This window comes from Chlamydotis macqueenii, chromosome 1 (genome assembly GCF_036417535.1).
Source record: "Chlamydotis macqueenii isolate bChlMac1 chromosome 1, bChlMac1.mat, whole genome shotgun sequence".
In the NCBI taxonomy this organism is placed as follows: Eukaryota; Metazoa; Chordata; class Aves; order Otidiformes; family Otididae; genus Chlamydotis; species Chlamydotis macqueenii.
Genome location: NC_141556.1, coordinates 85,309,451 through 85,325,054, shown reverse-complemented (window position 1 = coordinate 85,325,054; position 15,604 = coordinate 85,309,451). Strand labels below are relative to the sequence as shown.

Below are 15,604 nucleotides of genomic sequence, written 5' to 3'. Positions count from 1 at the left end.
GAAGCGGTTTACATCCACAGGCAAACTAGGTAGAATTAATGCTCATGTTGCCATGGGGGCAGCAGTTGGTATTATGACTGCTATTGTGTCTAGGTGTGTCATGGTTTAACCCCAGTTGGCAACCAACACAGCCGCTCATTCACCCTTCTTGGGAGAATGGAGGAGGGAACTAGAAAGAAAGGAAAACTCATGGATTGAGATAAGAAGTTTACTAAGGCAACAAAGAAAAAGATAATTATTATATGTGTGTGTATAAATGACAATAATAATAATAAAATATGGGGATAATTAAAAATACAAAACAAACTATGCACAAGTTCTTACTGCCTGACAACTGATACAACCTGTCCCAAGCAGCGATCATGGAACAAAACTGAGGGCAATCTCAGAATGATCCCAAGCAGAGAGAGAGAGAGAGAGACTTGCCCACCAGCCAACCCCCACTTATATATTGAGGATAATGTTTATAGTATTAAATACTTCCTTTGAACAGTTTGTGTCAATTGTACTGGCTATACCCCCTCCCAGCTTCTTGCAATTAGCAAAACCTAGGAAGATGAAAAAGTCCTTGACCTCTTGACAACAACTGATAACATCGGTGTATTATCAACAGTCTTCACATACCAAATCCCGTACTAAATCCAAAACACAGCAGCTACTGGGAAGAAAATTAGCTCCATCCCAGCTGAAACCAGGACAAGCTGTTTCATGGGCTATGTAAAAAGAATAAGATATTTGTGTGTCCTTCCATCCACGTCCTGCCATCTGTGAGTGCCATCACAGAGGTCAAGCACAGTTAAGTTTTCTAAAAGTTAAGTGGAATTTATGGGACATATAAAACACCTCACTAGAGATAATATAATTCTATTTGGCATTCCCATAGGGAAATTAGAGAGATGAGCATTACACAAAGTATTATGGACAGTTTAATGTCAAATTTGGAAGAGGTAAATTAAGAACTGATTAGGTGACTACCAGCAAATTTGGCCCTGATGATTTTAAAAGGGCCCCAAAACTAGAAAGATTCATGGAATACAGTGTTTCTCTAAAAGATATCAAAAGTCATTGCAAATATGGGCTTTTATGCTAGACCTCAGATTTTAAGGAATTTAAGGGCAAATCTAAAACCTGAAGGTACTTTGTAATTACTTTCCTAGTAAAAGCACAGAACTGGTCACAGGAAAAGACATGCAGATTTGGATGTTTTTGTAAATACAATAATTTCAGGAATTTCTTATGTGTAAAATGTCTGTATTCTTATTTGATAGCATGCATTACCAAAGATGATAGGTTTCTCACGGAGAAAAGCATTGCTTCTTTACACAGACCAGTATTGGCATAGTTTGAATTTTAACATTATTCACAAAGTTTGAATGTATTTTATTTTAAAATATGTGAGGAAATGTAGCACCATGCTAATTCATTCCCTTCAGCAGATTTTTTGGAGGAGGAGGCAATATTCTGAAGTAGCAGGAATAAATTAAATAATATTATTAATAAATTATGGGATTTTGAGTTAAAACCTCTTTACCTCTTTTTTTTTTTTTCTGTATTTCAACAGTGTTAAGAACAATCTTTTCTGTATAAGCCAATTTAACTCAGACTGCAGTTTAAATATTAAGATACCATTGATCATGATCCTGCCCACACAGGTTTGATTTACTCTCTGTCAATGTTTACGTGCTCTGTAGAGTCTTTGCTGCCTTCAGTAGATTTTAGTTCTATTCATATAGCTGAGATTTCTAATACATAATTACTCTTCCTCTTGTTTTTCTTTTTTTCTTTTTTTCCTAGATTGAATGTTCAAGTATATCTGACTACTCAGAAAAAATTATCAAGGCCAACCACTTGGACAACAGTAAGGCATATATAAAAATAATTTCTTCAGGAGAAAGAGAAGATAACTGTTTTGGTTTTTTGGATTAATTTATGTTGCATGGTTTATATGTAAATGGTAGTTTTGCGTAATTTACTTGTGTAAATACAAAACTAAACACTTCATTCTATGCACTACAACAATTCTTTACGGGAGAAGTTACTTCTACATTTACTTCTAGGCTCACAAACAACAGAAGAAAATAGGACCTGTCAGTGGGCAGCTTGATTTAGCAAAGAAGACAGAAGGCCCCATGTTAGAGCTGAACTTTTCAAATTAATTTTGCCATTTGAATTCCACCTTATTTCTTAAATAGAATCGGCACACAAACACACAGACTTACATTGAAATTGAAATAAGGTTCAAAGCAAAAAGTATTCCATATCAATACAGATTTTTCACTAAGAGTTTCTTCTGACTTCCAACTTAAAAAAAATGTTTTTAAAAAACATTGAAACACACACTCACACAAATGAAAATGTTCAGTTCTCAGAATAACAGTATCCCAGAAACCTCTTTTTTTTTTTTATTGAAAGGAAAATTGCTGGAATTTCCAGGGGTGTGGAAACACTTAAAAAAAACCTTAAAAATACACTGAACCTACTGAAAACTCTTAACAAAAAATAATCTCCTACAAGTTCTATTTCATGTCTTCAGTTCTCCTCCAAATCACTGCACACAAGATATCTTTGTAACAACCTAAAAAATCAGGCTTTTTTAAACTGAGACTGTGAGACAATTCTTGTTTAAAAGTGCTCTTTGTGAAGAAATTGCCTTTGCTGCAGAGCAGTGCAGGTCATAGCTGGCTAGACTGTATCATTTACCCCGCTTTTAGCTGTGTCTGTGCTAGCATATGTGCAGGAGTAGATTTCTGTTCTGGTTTAGATCTGCTCTATTTTTTATTGCTGTCATTGGCAGCTTCTGACTAACATGGAGCTGTTTGAGAGGAGAATTTATTGTAGAGCATGTGTATTCAAGTGGTGTCATGGGAAAGAAACAGCAGTGATGTGGGATATAAGAGGCCAGCCAGTGTATACAACTTTGGGTTCACAAAAAGAAGGAAGCAAAGGACCAGAAAATACTCTTGACCACAGTAGGAATAAAGCACTAAACAATGAGATGTTGACCTCAGCTTGGTCATCCTGCACCTTTGGTGCAAAGCCCATATATTCCCAGAGTGGCCTTTCATCAAATAGCTACACAAGCAGCATGCCACAAATCAATTCACATTTGGATTTCCAGCAACAGGAATTGTGTGTGAAGGTACCACCAGCAGAATAAATAGGAAGGAACCAGCGTGCTCCAGAGGTTGCAGAAGGTATTTATCTCTACTTCTTCCACATGTTTCTCCAAGGAGCAAGTCCTTTGAAAAACTGTAGAGGAAGAAGAGACCCCTCCCCTTTGGCAAGAGACATGCCTGGACAGGTTCAGCAGTCTGTCTGACTGCAGTTTGGTCTCCAGTATAAACAAATCACACAATGGAACTAACATTTACACTTACACACTTTACACTGACCCACATTCACTTTTTTTTTTAATGCAGCAAGGTACCGAGCCAAAAGACCTTGTCGCTCATGGAAATTTTTCTTTTTTCCTCCCTAATTGTTTAGAGAAATGCAGAGTCAGCAAAAAAAAAGGCTGAACCAAGAGAAAACCGACTGTTTCCAGAACAGATGCAATATAGCTGGGGACAGCACAATCTGTTCCCACATGGTGCCTTATGAAGATGTTTAATCAAAGTGAAGGGAGGTGGGAGGAACTTGTGCTGCTGCTGCTGCTTACACTGTGACTGTTCTAGGTATAAACAGAGGGCTTCAAAGTCTGCAGGTGTGTCACTCTAACAGCTGCCAACAGTGCTAAAATTCACTCCAAAAGAATTGTAGCAGTGAAAGTTCTCAGGAGAAAGAGAACTAAAGAGAACTCGTGGATGGAGCTTATAGACGTGAAGAGTCTTCAGTATAACAACAGATGAACTAGAGAGCTATTAACTGTGAAAGGAAGGCGTTTAAAGAATGGGAAAGAGAAGAGAACTCTGCTCTTTTCCAATCGAGTTGCTCTTACCAGCTGATACTTTGTGTTATCGGTCTGAATGAGAGTGTTCCCAGCTTCTTTGGTGGCCAGGCTGGATTAAAAGTTTGTTATGCAAATAAAGTGGCCACATTGATTAGAGTAATACTAGTACTGCATGTATTTTGGGAATATGAAACCTCATGTTCCCTGGACTGAATTCTAAAAACCACTCAACCCACACTTCCACTCTTAAACAGCTAACCTAGTTCTACCTAAATGAAAGTACCTTCCTCTTCCTCAAACTGAATGTTGACCACTTTCATCAATAAAAATTGCCGTTATTAAAAAATGCTATTTATTAATACAGTAATCTTATAAATTGGAAAGTAAAATGTTCCCCACTCACTTTATTCCTGAATTTCAAGTGCATCAGTTACTTTGTCAAGGAAGAATCCAGAACTATGAGACATTACCCACTGCAACAAAAAATATCAATATCAATAGCAGACAAACACAAGCTGAAAACTATTTGTCTAAAGAATTTGGAATACATTTGTAAATAGGAAATGTATTTTAAAAATTACAAGAATGATTGGTGACTTGTGTAGTGATCCTAAAATGAAATAATTTGTTACAATGGAACTAAATATGGACCTTTTCCTTTTAAAAAAATACCTATTCTAGAATCAACCAGTTCAATTAATTGCTTATTGATTTGCTTTTGCAGTGCATACCCAGTCTCCTGTAAGTAGTATACAGTATTGCCAGTAATTTAATGAACTGTCTTGTAACAGTGTCTCTAAGGATCTAGTATTGTACTACATCAAGCTTCTAGCAACGTTTTTATTTCCTTGAAACTAATTTGGTGACAAAATATCTGACAGCAATGTTTTCCAGCATTCACTTTAGGTAAGTGTGGAAAGTTATGCAAGTCTAAACCAGATCAGAGTGAGAATGCCAGTGTGTTATAAAAGATTCAATCATGAAGCAGAAAGGAATGCAAAATGATTTTTCGTGAGAGAACTGTGTTTGTACAAGCTTTCTTGTTTGTGTACTGTCAGGTAGGTCTGACTTTCTCAGTTGAGTCAGCTGCCCAGAATTTGTGGAAGAAATAAGCCTTAGTTTCCTTATTGTGAAGCCAGCATAATATATTTGAAAAACAGATGAGAATGAGATCCTAGTTCCATAAATCTCGAATATCTCGGTGATGAGATCATGTATGTGTAACTCTGCAGGGGTGTTTAAAAGATTCTAGGTGGATTCTTTGCATTACTTGATCAGTGATCTAGAAATCTTCCAAATTCCAAAGGCTGTGTAAAAAATGAGACCATGCAGGTAACCAGGTAAAGGCTGTTTTTCTGATGTTTTTTATATATGGGTTTTACTTGATCTGGGTTGTTTTTTTTTTCCTTTTATACTGATACTAAAATGTCTGTTTATTACTTACTGCTAGTAGCTTTAAAATAGCATGAAATCCATTGAGTCACATGGAGTCACCCCTTATCTACAGGCATTCAAGAAGAGAATCATACTGAAAAGGTCAACCTGACATTCACCTGTAAGGAACTTAGTCAGGTGTTTTATTATGTGAAACATATTTCTTTGGATTCTTTTTTCAGTAATCACAGTATTTAAAGGTAAAGTGGAAGAAGTTGAATTACCTGTGGATAAAGTAGACATCATCATCAGCGAGTGGATGGGTTACTGTCTGTTCTATGAGTCAATGTTAAACACAGTCATCTTTGCACGAGACAAGTGGCTGGTAGGTGTTCTGCATGTCATACTCTTTGCTGCAGCAATTGTCATTTATTTATTACAAGCCCTCCCCCTCCTACTGTCACCATAACAAGACACAGTTACCACTCCAAGTGCCATTTCTTAGGCTTTAATGAAAAGATTAAGAAAGGGAATCTCAGTGAAAGAGCTTTGCTTTTGATTAACAGCCAGTGAAATTCGTATAGACATGATCTAATGACATTACCACAGGCAGCAAGAGTTGCTGAGATTAAAGCTGATGTGACAATCTGGAGGAGAACAATAAAGGCATGCAAAGGGTGCTTGTCTGGTTTTTGTATGTGCAGTTCAAAATGTGATGTCTTTGTCAGGTGAATAGATTACGAGATCCATTTCCCCACAATTCATCAACAGAAACCTGGAGGGCTAATGTTTCCAGACCGAGCTGCTTTGTACGTGGTAGCAATTGAAGACAGACAGTACAAGGACTTCAAAATTCACTGTGAGTAAACACTTAACAATAACCCTTTCCTATGGTTATTTCCCTAAAATATTTGATTTATATGGGCCTACTGTAACCCCTTTGCTGGCAAAGTTTTGCAAAAGCGAAGAAATCTTGCTGACCAGGTCAGAATTCTAATATAAACATGAACACTAGAAAATTCTAGACTAATGATAAATTCAGGAAACATGCAGTAATTTAAAGTTCACAAAGGCAAGATGCATTAATAAATTATTGTAGACCTTGCTTAGAGTTATACTGATACCTCTACCTCTATTTTGAAATATGGATTTTAGGACATTTAGTTTTGTTGTTTTGATAAAGACATCATCTCACATAACTGCCATTAAAATTGGTAATATCATCTTGCCATTCAGGTGCTGGTTTTTGTTCTTAAAATAACAAGAACAGAAAAATTACTAAGATGCAAATGAATTGTAAATAAAATAAGCCTAGAAAAAATGATACCTCACTAATAAGCTTGTCAAGAAGAAAAAAAAAGTCATGCTTTTTTAACTTTTTAGAACACTTTATGTGAGAATTTTTAAATGAAAAATAAGGATCAGAAATTTCCATTTTACTTTGATCTGAAAAAAGTTATAAAACTTTTTGGTTTGTTTCATAAATGTATAACATTGACTTTTCCTTTACATGTATTTTTTTTTCCTTGAAGTTTCATTGAATAACTGGTGCTGTTAGTGACCTCTACAGGTCACCTAGTCCAGCCTCCTGCTCAAAGCAGGACAGATTTTACAGTTAAAATAAGTCACTCAGGGCCCTGCCTTGCAGAGTCAAGAGAGAAATTCCATAGCTTCTCTGGGTACTTGTTAAAATGCTGAAGCACCCTCAGGAGTTAACATGTTTCTCAATATCCAGTCATAATTTTCCTTGCTGAAACTTGCCTTCGTTGTCCCTTGCCACCTGACTTTTTTTCTGGAGCAGCAGAGAGCAATTAGATCCCATCATAGCCTTTTCTGTCCTAGGTTAAGCAAACCTTGTTTTCTTGGACATTCTTCATGTTTTTGTATGTGGTTCACTTTCATTGCCACAAGGTCATACTCCTGGTTCACATTCAACTTTCTGTCCCTTAGGTCACCCAAGGTTCATTTATGTGGTCATAATAGTTTTGGTGAAATGAGTAAGTTCTACATTATTTCACTTTTTTTTTTATGTTTTACTTTTATTTATTTTTTAGAGCTGGTCAATTTCACTTAAAGGCATTTTCCATTAGAGGAAAAAGAAATCACGAAATTCCTAAGCAGTTTTATAAATTAAGCATACGTGCAAAAGGTTGGGTAAAATCAGTGAGTTCAATCATCCTTTAAATGAAAATGCCTAACTCCTCATTCCTTTCCTCTGAACTCCTCTCAGAAAAGAAAGTTTGGTGTTTCTGTAATTAAATTCAGTGCCAATACACAGAACTGCCAGTGGGTCAAAACTGCCATTTTGGGTCAAAAGCAAGCGCAGCACAGTGGGGCAATGACACAAAGTCTGTGTAGGTGCCAGGGAAAATTATATCTACTCCTCAAGTGCAGTCTAGATTTTTCTCCACAGTCATGTAATGACCTTGACAGCTCCATTCCTTACAAAATGTACAGATTCAAAAGGATGTATGAGGCATCCATTCTGTAAAGGAATCAAAGCCATTTTGGCCTCAAAAAAATCCCTTATGCCTTCTTTTGCCTTGGTTTTGAACCCCTTCCTTTCTAGGCCTTGAGCCTTTTTCTCTTCTCACAGACAATATGCCTATTTAAAACTAGTTTATTTTTTCATCATTTAAAAAAAATGTTTCAGGTTCGTTTTCTCTTCTAGAATGTTTTTTTCCTTTAAGACACTTTCTTTTCTGATTTCACCTCTGATTTCCCTTTCTCCCTCACTTTTTAGACCTCTGTGTCTTCTTTAGTTATTTCTATTTCAGTACCTGTCTGCACCACCATTGTGTCTCTTTTCAGTTTATAAATCCTTGATGGTATCTCCTTACATTTCAATTTTTCATCTTTCTTTTTTCTCTCAAGGTGGACAGAGTCTTGCCTTCGTATGAGATGCAGAGCTGAGCATTTCAAAGACCCGTCATATTGATTAAGAAATAATGCAATATGACATTTCTAAAAAAAATCTGATTTCTGATTTCTCAGACTTTATTAATGCCACAGAGTACTACTGTAGTCAATACCCCTCATATCCTGCAAAATGTAAAACATTTAATTTTATCTTGTAACTCCTGTGGCAGGTCTCGTCTAATACAGACGGTGGCATGTATTTCAAAGGTATCCCATGTAGGTTGAAGTACATCAAGTGATGGAGGCCTCAACAACTCTGTTAATAAATTGTTCCTTCGGGTTTTCCTAGTTAATATTTTCTGAGTAACCACGTGAACACCTATGGCTTCTATAAATATAATCTAAAGTTCCCACATGCTTGCGATGCCTGAAATTACAGTTTTGATCACCAGCTCCCCTGAAATATTGAGAAACTCACAGTCCAATAAAGAGATAACATATCAAAGAACTGTTCATGTCCAATTTTTTTCCAATTAGAAATATGAATTTTTTTAAACTTATACTACATTTTCAATCACAGTCTTCTGGGAACACCAGATACACTCTGAAAAAACAAGACATTTCAAACATGCTCCCTGTTGCTGTTTATCAGTTTACTTTCTTTGCATTTAAACAATTTTTTTAGAAGTTCAAAATACTCAGTTTACAATTTCAGATGGAGCACTGAATGGACCTTGATTCATATGATTCATAAGACTAAGATTTCACTTTTTTTTTGAGATTTTTGTTTTCATTTTGTTAAGCAATTTTAAAAGCAAAGCCACTGTACTTTTCCAAGTTTCAATGTTTTCATTTTATTCAAGAAAAAAAAACTCAAGACGATAAGATGCATTTATCAGAACAGTCAGAAGAACAGTTCAAATATAGAAGATCAGTGTGGCTTTTAAATCTTTTAGAAAGTGGACATTTTGGGTTTTTTCTCACAATGTTCATGCACATTAAAACTTGGATGCTCCAAATATTGAAACACACCTGTAATTCTATTCCTGACAGTAATTCACTTGCTGAAACTAAGACTACTTAAATAATTAAAAAAGCATGCAAGCTGCTGATTGAATAGCAATGTATAAAAAAGAAAATATTAGCTGAATGGATAGGAAAGGATAGAATAATCTTAGCAGCTATTCCCAAGTCTCAGCCTGACAAATTACATGATTTCGGGCAACACTCTCAGGTGTTTAAAGCCATGAAAATAATTGACAAATCTCATATAATACAGTTTGGGTGACACCAAAAAACAAGGGCCACTTCTTCAAAGATGTGCATTGAGGGATTATTTTGCCACAACTGCATTTTCTGTAAAATAGCAATTATGACATAGACAGGGCAGAGAGCAAAGACCTAAAGAGGAGAGGTGAAAGTTAGGGGATGGTAGAAATTCTTTAAAATGAAAGATGCTTTGAGAAACAAAAAATATTTTTATTATTACTGCTAATCTTTGACACATCCATTTGCATTGACAGGGTGGGAGAATGTGTACGGCTTTGACATGACCTGTATTAGGGATGTTGCCATGAAGGAGCCTTTGGTGGACATAGTAGATCCAAAGCAAGTGGTGACCAATGCCTGTTTAATAAAGGTTTGGTAATTCCAAATATACCTAATTATGAATGTTTACACCTAACTGTAGGATTCTTTGGAGACCTGCTGCTTATGTTTTACTACTATCTTTGTGTGCTTCTAAATAGCTGAAGAAGCCATCATTATAGAATGCTATCAAACTAAGAAGGAAAATTGTACAGTTTTACATTAGTCAGTACTAGTATGTTGCACATGCCTAAAACTGCCACCTGAGCTAAGCATGAACATTGGTACCTTGATCACTTATGGAATACCCAAAAGCAAGATGCTTATTGTGACTCTATACTCATCTGGCTACTGCTAACTGTAATTTAAGACTCTTACAAATTATACCTGTGCAAATACTGGACAAATAGAGACATGGTGTATTTAGAGATTAATTTTAATTGCCCTATCTTCTTGTAAACAGAGGCTGGAAATTACTGATGGAATGTTGTTGAGAGGAAGGGGTAAATTAATTCTGTTTGCAGTAAAAAATATCAAAGCATCGATTTCTGAATTGGTCAGCTCTGATGGAATAACTCTAATTTGCTCCAGACTATGAGATCAGAATTGGAACCTAATAAGTTTGTATAATTTCCTAATTCTTAGCTGTATCCAGAATGTTACTGTGCTCTCCTAGCCCCAGCATCTGCAGCCAGAGGATATCTTGTACTCTGTTCTATGTGTAAGATAGAGTGGCCACTGCCATCTGTTCACAAGACCAGATTAAGAATCTATAGCCTGCAGGAACACATGGAAGCTCTAAAATTCCTTCCACGTGAAGGAATCCTCCACATGTGGGACTACTGTCACGAACAAGGCTGCATCAATAGCAGTGGTAGGATCAGGTCCATGAATCCAAGATTGTGCTCATTTATCCCAAAGGCTCAGTTCTAATTTTTCCCTTTCACTTTTTGACAGTAACAAACACAGCATTAAGTATTCCCATATGCAAAGAGGAAAGATATACCTTTAGTGTGCAGAAACTTTACTGAAAGCAACAAAAAGTAAAAATAGAAACGCTGTGTGAGTTCGTATGCATGCATAGTCCATCTGCACTGAGGGGAATACAAGATGGTTGTGTCTGAAAACAGCCTGAGCTAGAGCAGTTTAAGATTGCAATACACAAAAATAAACGGCTATTTACACTGCATAAAATATGTCTGGAGAGTGAGAGATCATGTGGCAAAATGGGTTGGCTTCTCTGAAATAAAAAAAGTTGTAAAAGCTGCATGCCCTTAAATGAAGTGCAAATCTAATGCTTTCTTTAGAAGATCTTTGAATGTAGTTGGGTTTGAGAAGACAGACTTTTCCTATTCAAGTTTTATATTTAATTCTACAGGGCCTGACATCTTTTGTCCATACACTGAATGGTGCTTTACCATGTAATGGCACCTTGACAGCAAAGCAGGTAATAGCTACACAAGCCAAAACCACTGTCAGTTCCAGAATCTGTCCTTAACCTCACAAACTGACAAATAAAAAAAAAAAAGATAAAATTGTCAATGAAAGGCAGGAAAGAGGGAGGGTTTTGTTCAAACTAGCAATGTATAAGCAGGAAAAATTGAGGCTGCATTTCCTTTTTTTGATCGTACTTACTTTTGCCCATGGTTTATTTATATAAAGTGCATTTATTTGATCCTGAAAATATTTGTAAATTCAGAGAATAATATTAGCTTAAGAAAACATTTGAGGATAAAAAAAGCAAAAATGTTTAATTATTCAAATATTTTATTATAGCATTGCAGGTGGCACAGCTTATTCATAAATAATGAATCCTCATTCACAAAGGGATTTTTAAGAGTGTATTCAACCCAAAGCCAGCTGACTTAGGTGCCTACCAGATGAGTCTGTGTTCCCTGTACATTAGTCAGTAGATCAACTAGTCACTAGATGCATTCCTAACAGACCAATCAGAGCCCTGTGCTTCTGCATTTTTTTTTCAGTTCCCAATTTGGATGCTCTGAATTGTTCAACAAAATCAGCAAAATAAGACATGAACCTCTCATGCTGTGTAATCATGATACTTATCTAGAATGCTGGAGACTTGTGTAAAATTTCCTCATTTGTACTCTTCAGGAATTAGATGTAACCCAAGTCCTGAACACTTCAAGGAACTGTAGTCACTAAGCCACAGGTGCATTGGAGGTGCTGCACGCAGGGAAAACAGCATCTTCTCTCTTGTGGAAGCAATTCCCCTTTCAATGTTCTCTTAAGTATGTCCCAGGGGCATAGGAATTTTCCTGGCTAGTAGGAGCCCTCTGTTTAAATTCCAAACTAAATGAGCCAGGGAGGGTAGTGGGACCAAAGCATCTTCAAACCACAAGAGTCAATAACTGATCTCAGGAAAAGTGTACAAGTGTCCTTCTGAGGGCCTACTGCTTTTGGTAACATTGCCTGAAAAAATTGAAAAGTATATTTCAAACTCAGTAAAACAGTTGTGTTTTCTTCTCTGATCCCCTTGTATATTAGAGAAATACAAATGGGTTTGGGCTGACCCAAAACTTTTTCTCCATGTTAATTTTGGTTTTGTGTCAGCACCAGAGACTACAGTAACACTAAATTGATTGTTCACACAGCTGTAGAAAAACCTGCAATGAGTGAGTGGCAAAAACTCACAAAACCAAACAAAAATGAAGAATATGTCATGTCCAGTTCATAATTAAAAGTACTGCTGGACTTTCCTGAATATTCTCCCCTATCTATCCACAGAGAAAGAGTTAAAAAAAAAAAATATCTACTTTTATGCATCTATTCGTCCCACATTTTCCAGGAAAAGTTTAAAGCTGCTACAGGTCACAAGCTCACTTTAAAATTACACAATTTAATGCCACTTAAAGCACAAACTGCCTTCCCTGCACAAAAATAATTATGCAACATTCTTGTCATAGCAAAAAAAAACATTGACCTATATGTTCAAATATCCAGTTCTTTGAGAAATGTCTATTGTTTTGGAAATATCCTGATTCACCTGTACAAAACCTTATTTCAAAGGACCTGCAGTATTTTCTTCAAAAAGGTACTGTTGCTCAGAGGGATCCATACACATAGATGAGGCACTTGTCTTTGAGCTCTGATGAGTTCCATGTTCTTCTCCATAATAATCTTGACCCATGAGGCTTAGACATTCCTCATGAGACTTTTCTCTTGCTCCACAGCAACTTCAGTGAACTCCCTAAGCACATTTATTTCTCTTAGCTTCTCCTCAAGTAAAGCAAGAGGCACCTATGCCACTAATTTTCCATCTTTCTACAAACATTGCTCTTTTTTTTTTTCTTCTCTACTCTTTTCTCTACATGAAAATCTCCCTTCCCTAAGTGATTCTTCCCTTTCCAACTGTTCTCCCCACAGTCTTTCCTTTCAGCATCATCAGATTTAACTCTACCTGTTCCCCTCCCTCCTGAAAAACAAACAAACAACACCCTAGTAATTTTCAGGCATTTCCTTCTGTGCAAACAGGAAAAGAGAGAATAAGAGGGGCCCTGGCAGGTGGCTGAGGTCTCTGTTGTCTAGAAGCCATAGCTACACTTGCTTCCCTGTTATTTCATCTAATTGAAACCCAGCATATGCTGTAATAGCTAGTCAAAACAATCTCAGACACTCCATTCTTCCTTTCACTACTCCCCCTAATTGCTCAGAATTTAATGTTGTTTCTTCTCTCCCCATATTAATACTGTTAGTTCTCTGCACTCTTTAAAAAAAGAAAAATAATTTTCTTTCAGAAAAGTGTATGTGTTTTGGGGGCTGCCTATTGCATTCAGTGCTCCCCTCAAATCTGTATGCATGTGTGCAACTGACAATATAGGTCTCTTTTCTGACAAGCATTGAGAAAATGACTGTTGTTGTTTCTCAATATTTCTGAGACTTTTCCACTAACTTCTCTAATAAAAATATTTCCTGCTGCTTTTAATTCCACTTTGCCCTACAGAGCCAACACACCTCAGAGAGAGGGAGGAGGGATCCCTTTTATGTGCCTTATCATCAGACAATTCACAATTTTCTCACAGTGATACTACTAAAAAGCCACCAAAAATTACAGAAATCTGCAAGGATCACCCACCAATCCAATCGAGCTTGTCAAAGCCAATTTTGCAGGCTACTATAAGAGTCTGCCAGGAGATTTCAGAAATTCTTATTCCTAATATGCTTTTTTCTTTTTATTGTCTTTTCAGAAAAACAAACAAACAAACAAACAAAAACAACCAAAAAAAACCCCAACATTTTAAGACTATCCTAGCCAGATGCACAGGGGATCCTTCCACCTAGTGTGCACGCTGGTCTGGAAATCTGGACAGAATATATGTAGTGATTTCATGCATAATCATTAATTCTTGGAACACTAATACATAATCATTAGTTTCCTAGAAATCATTATAATATTCCCCACCCACTTGCGCATGCTCAGTCTTTTGAGTTGAGGTGGTCTGGTGGTCTTGGGGGTCGTCAGAGCGCCCCCTCCTCTAATTCGCTGGTCGAACCCATCCTTAAAATCTCCATATGTGGTCTTGGGAACAGGTCGTGTTGCTCCTTGACTTTCTGGCTGCAAAGTGATGGCTCAGGGCCTATCTTCACAGCTGGTGTTTGAGGCCTACCTTTGTTTTACCACTTTTCTTGACTACCCCAGACATGCTAGGCTAACTTCTAACAAACGAGATGTTGTATTTTTTTAACAGTTCTAAGACTCCCTGTTCCCTCTAAGGATAACAGATATCATATAAAATGTAACCTGTGTGACTACAGTTTTTTAGTTAACAAGAATCACCTCATATTGATATTTAATTTTCAAATATCATATTATTCTAAAATTATATTAGAATCATAGAATGGTTAGGGTTGGAAGGGACCTTCAAAGGTCATCTAGTCCAACCCCCCTGCAAGGAGCAGGGACATCCCCAACTAGATCAGGTTGCTCAGAGCCTCATCCAGCCTGGCCTTGAACGTTTCCAGGGATGGGGCCTCCACTACCTTTCTGGGCAACCTGTTCCAGTGTTCTACAACTCGCATTGTAAAAAATTTTTTCCTAATATCTAATCTAAATCTAACCCCCTCTATTTTAAAACCATTACTCCTTGTCCTATTGCAACAGGCCCTACTAAACAGCCTTTCCCCATCTTTCTTGTAGGCCCCCTTGAGGTACTGGAAGACCGCTATCAGGTCTCCCTGGAGCCTCCTCTTCTCCAGGCTGAACAGCCCCAACTCTCTCAGCCTGTCCTCACAGGAGAGGTGCTCCAGCCCTTTTATCATCTTTGTGGCCCTCCTCTGGACCTTCTCCAACTGCTCCATGTCCTTCTTGTGCTGGGGGCTCCAGAACTGGACACAGTACTCCAGGTGTGGTCTCACCAGGGCAGAGTAGAGGGGGAGAATCACCTCCCTCGACCTGCTGGCCACTCTTCTCTTGATGCAGCCCAGGATGCGGTTGGCCTTCTGGGCTGCAAGGGCGCATTGCCGGCTCATGTTGAGCTTCTCATCCACCAGCACTCCCAAGTCCTTCTCCTTGGGGCTGCTCTCAATCCATTCCCCGTCCAGCCTGTATTTGTGCCTGGGATTGCCATGACCCAGGTGCAGGACCTTGCACTTGGCCTGGTTGAACTTCACGAGGTTTGCACAAGCCCACCTCTCCAGCCTGTCAAGGTGCCTCTGGATGGCATCCCTCCCTTCCAGAGTGTCGACAGCACCACACAACTTGCTGTCCTCGACGAACTTGCTGAGGGTGCACTCTATCCCGCTGTCCATGTCGCCGACAAAGATGTTGAACAGGGCCAGGCCCAACATGGACGCCTAAGGGACGCCACACGTGACTGGTCTCCACATGAACATTGAGCCATTGACCAGCACTCTCTGAGTGCGGCCATCCAGCCA

At 37.8% G+C, this 15,604-nt stretch overlaps 1 protein-coding gene across 4 annotated transcripts in view; it reads left to right on the top strand.

The window, feature by feature from the left end:
* Nucleotides 1–15,604, top strand: part of PRMT8 (protein arginine methyltransferase 8) — an 83,674-nt gene that overhangs the window by 56,977 nt on the left and 11,093 nt on the right. For all 4 annotated transcript variants that reach the window (XM_086759254.1, XM_086759243.1, XM_086759248.1 and 1 more), the window contains 4 exons: nt 1,795–1,858; nt 5,506–5,648; nt 6,035–6,122; nt 9,646–9,761. In XM_086759254.1, the coding sequence (XP_086615380.1) occupies nt 1,795–1,858; nt 5,506–5,648; nt 6,035–6,122; nt 9,646–9,761 (411 nt within the window). The remainder of the gene's footprint in view (nt 1–1,794; nt 1,859–5,505; nt 5,649–6,034; nt 6,123–9,645; nt 9,762–15,604) is intronic.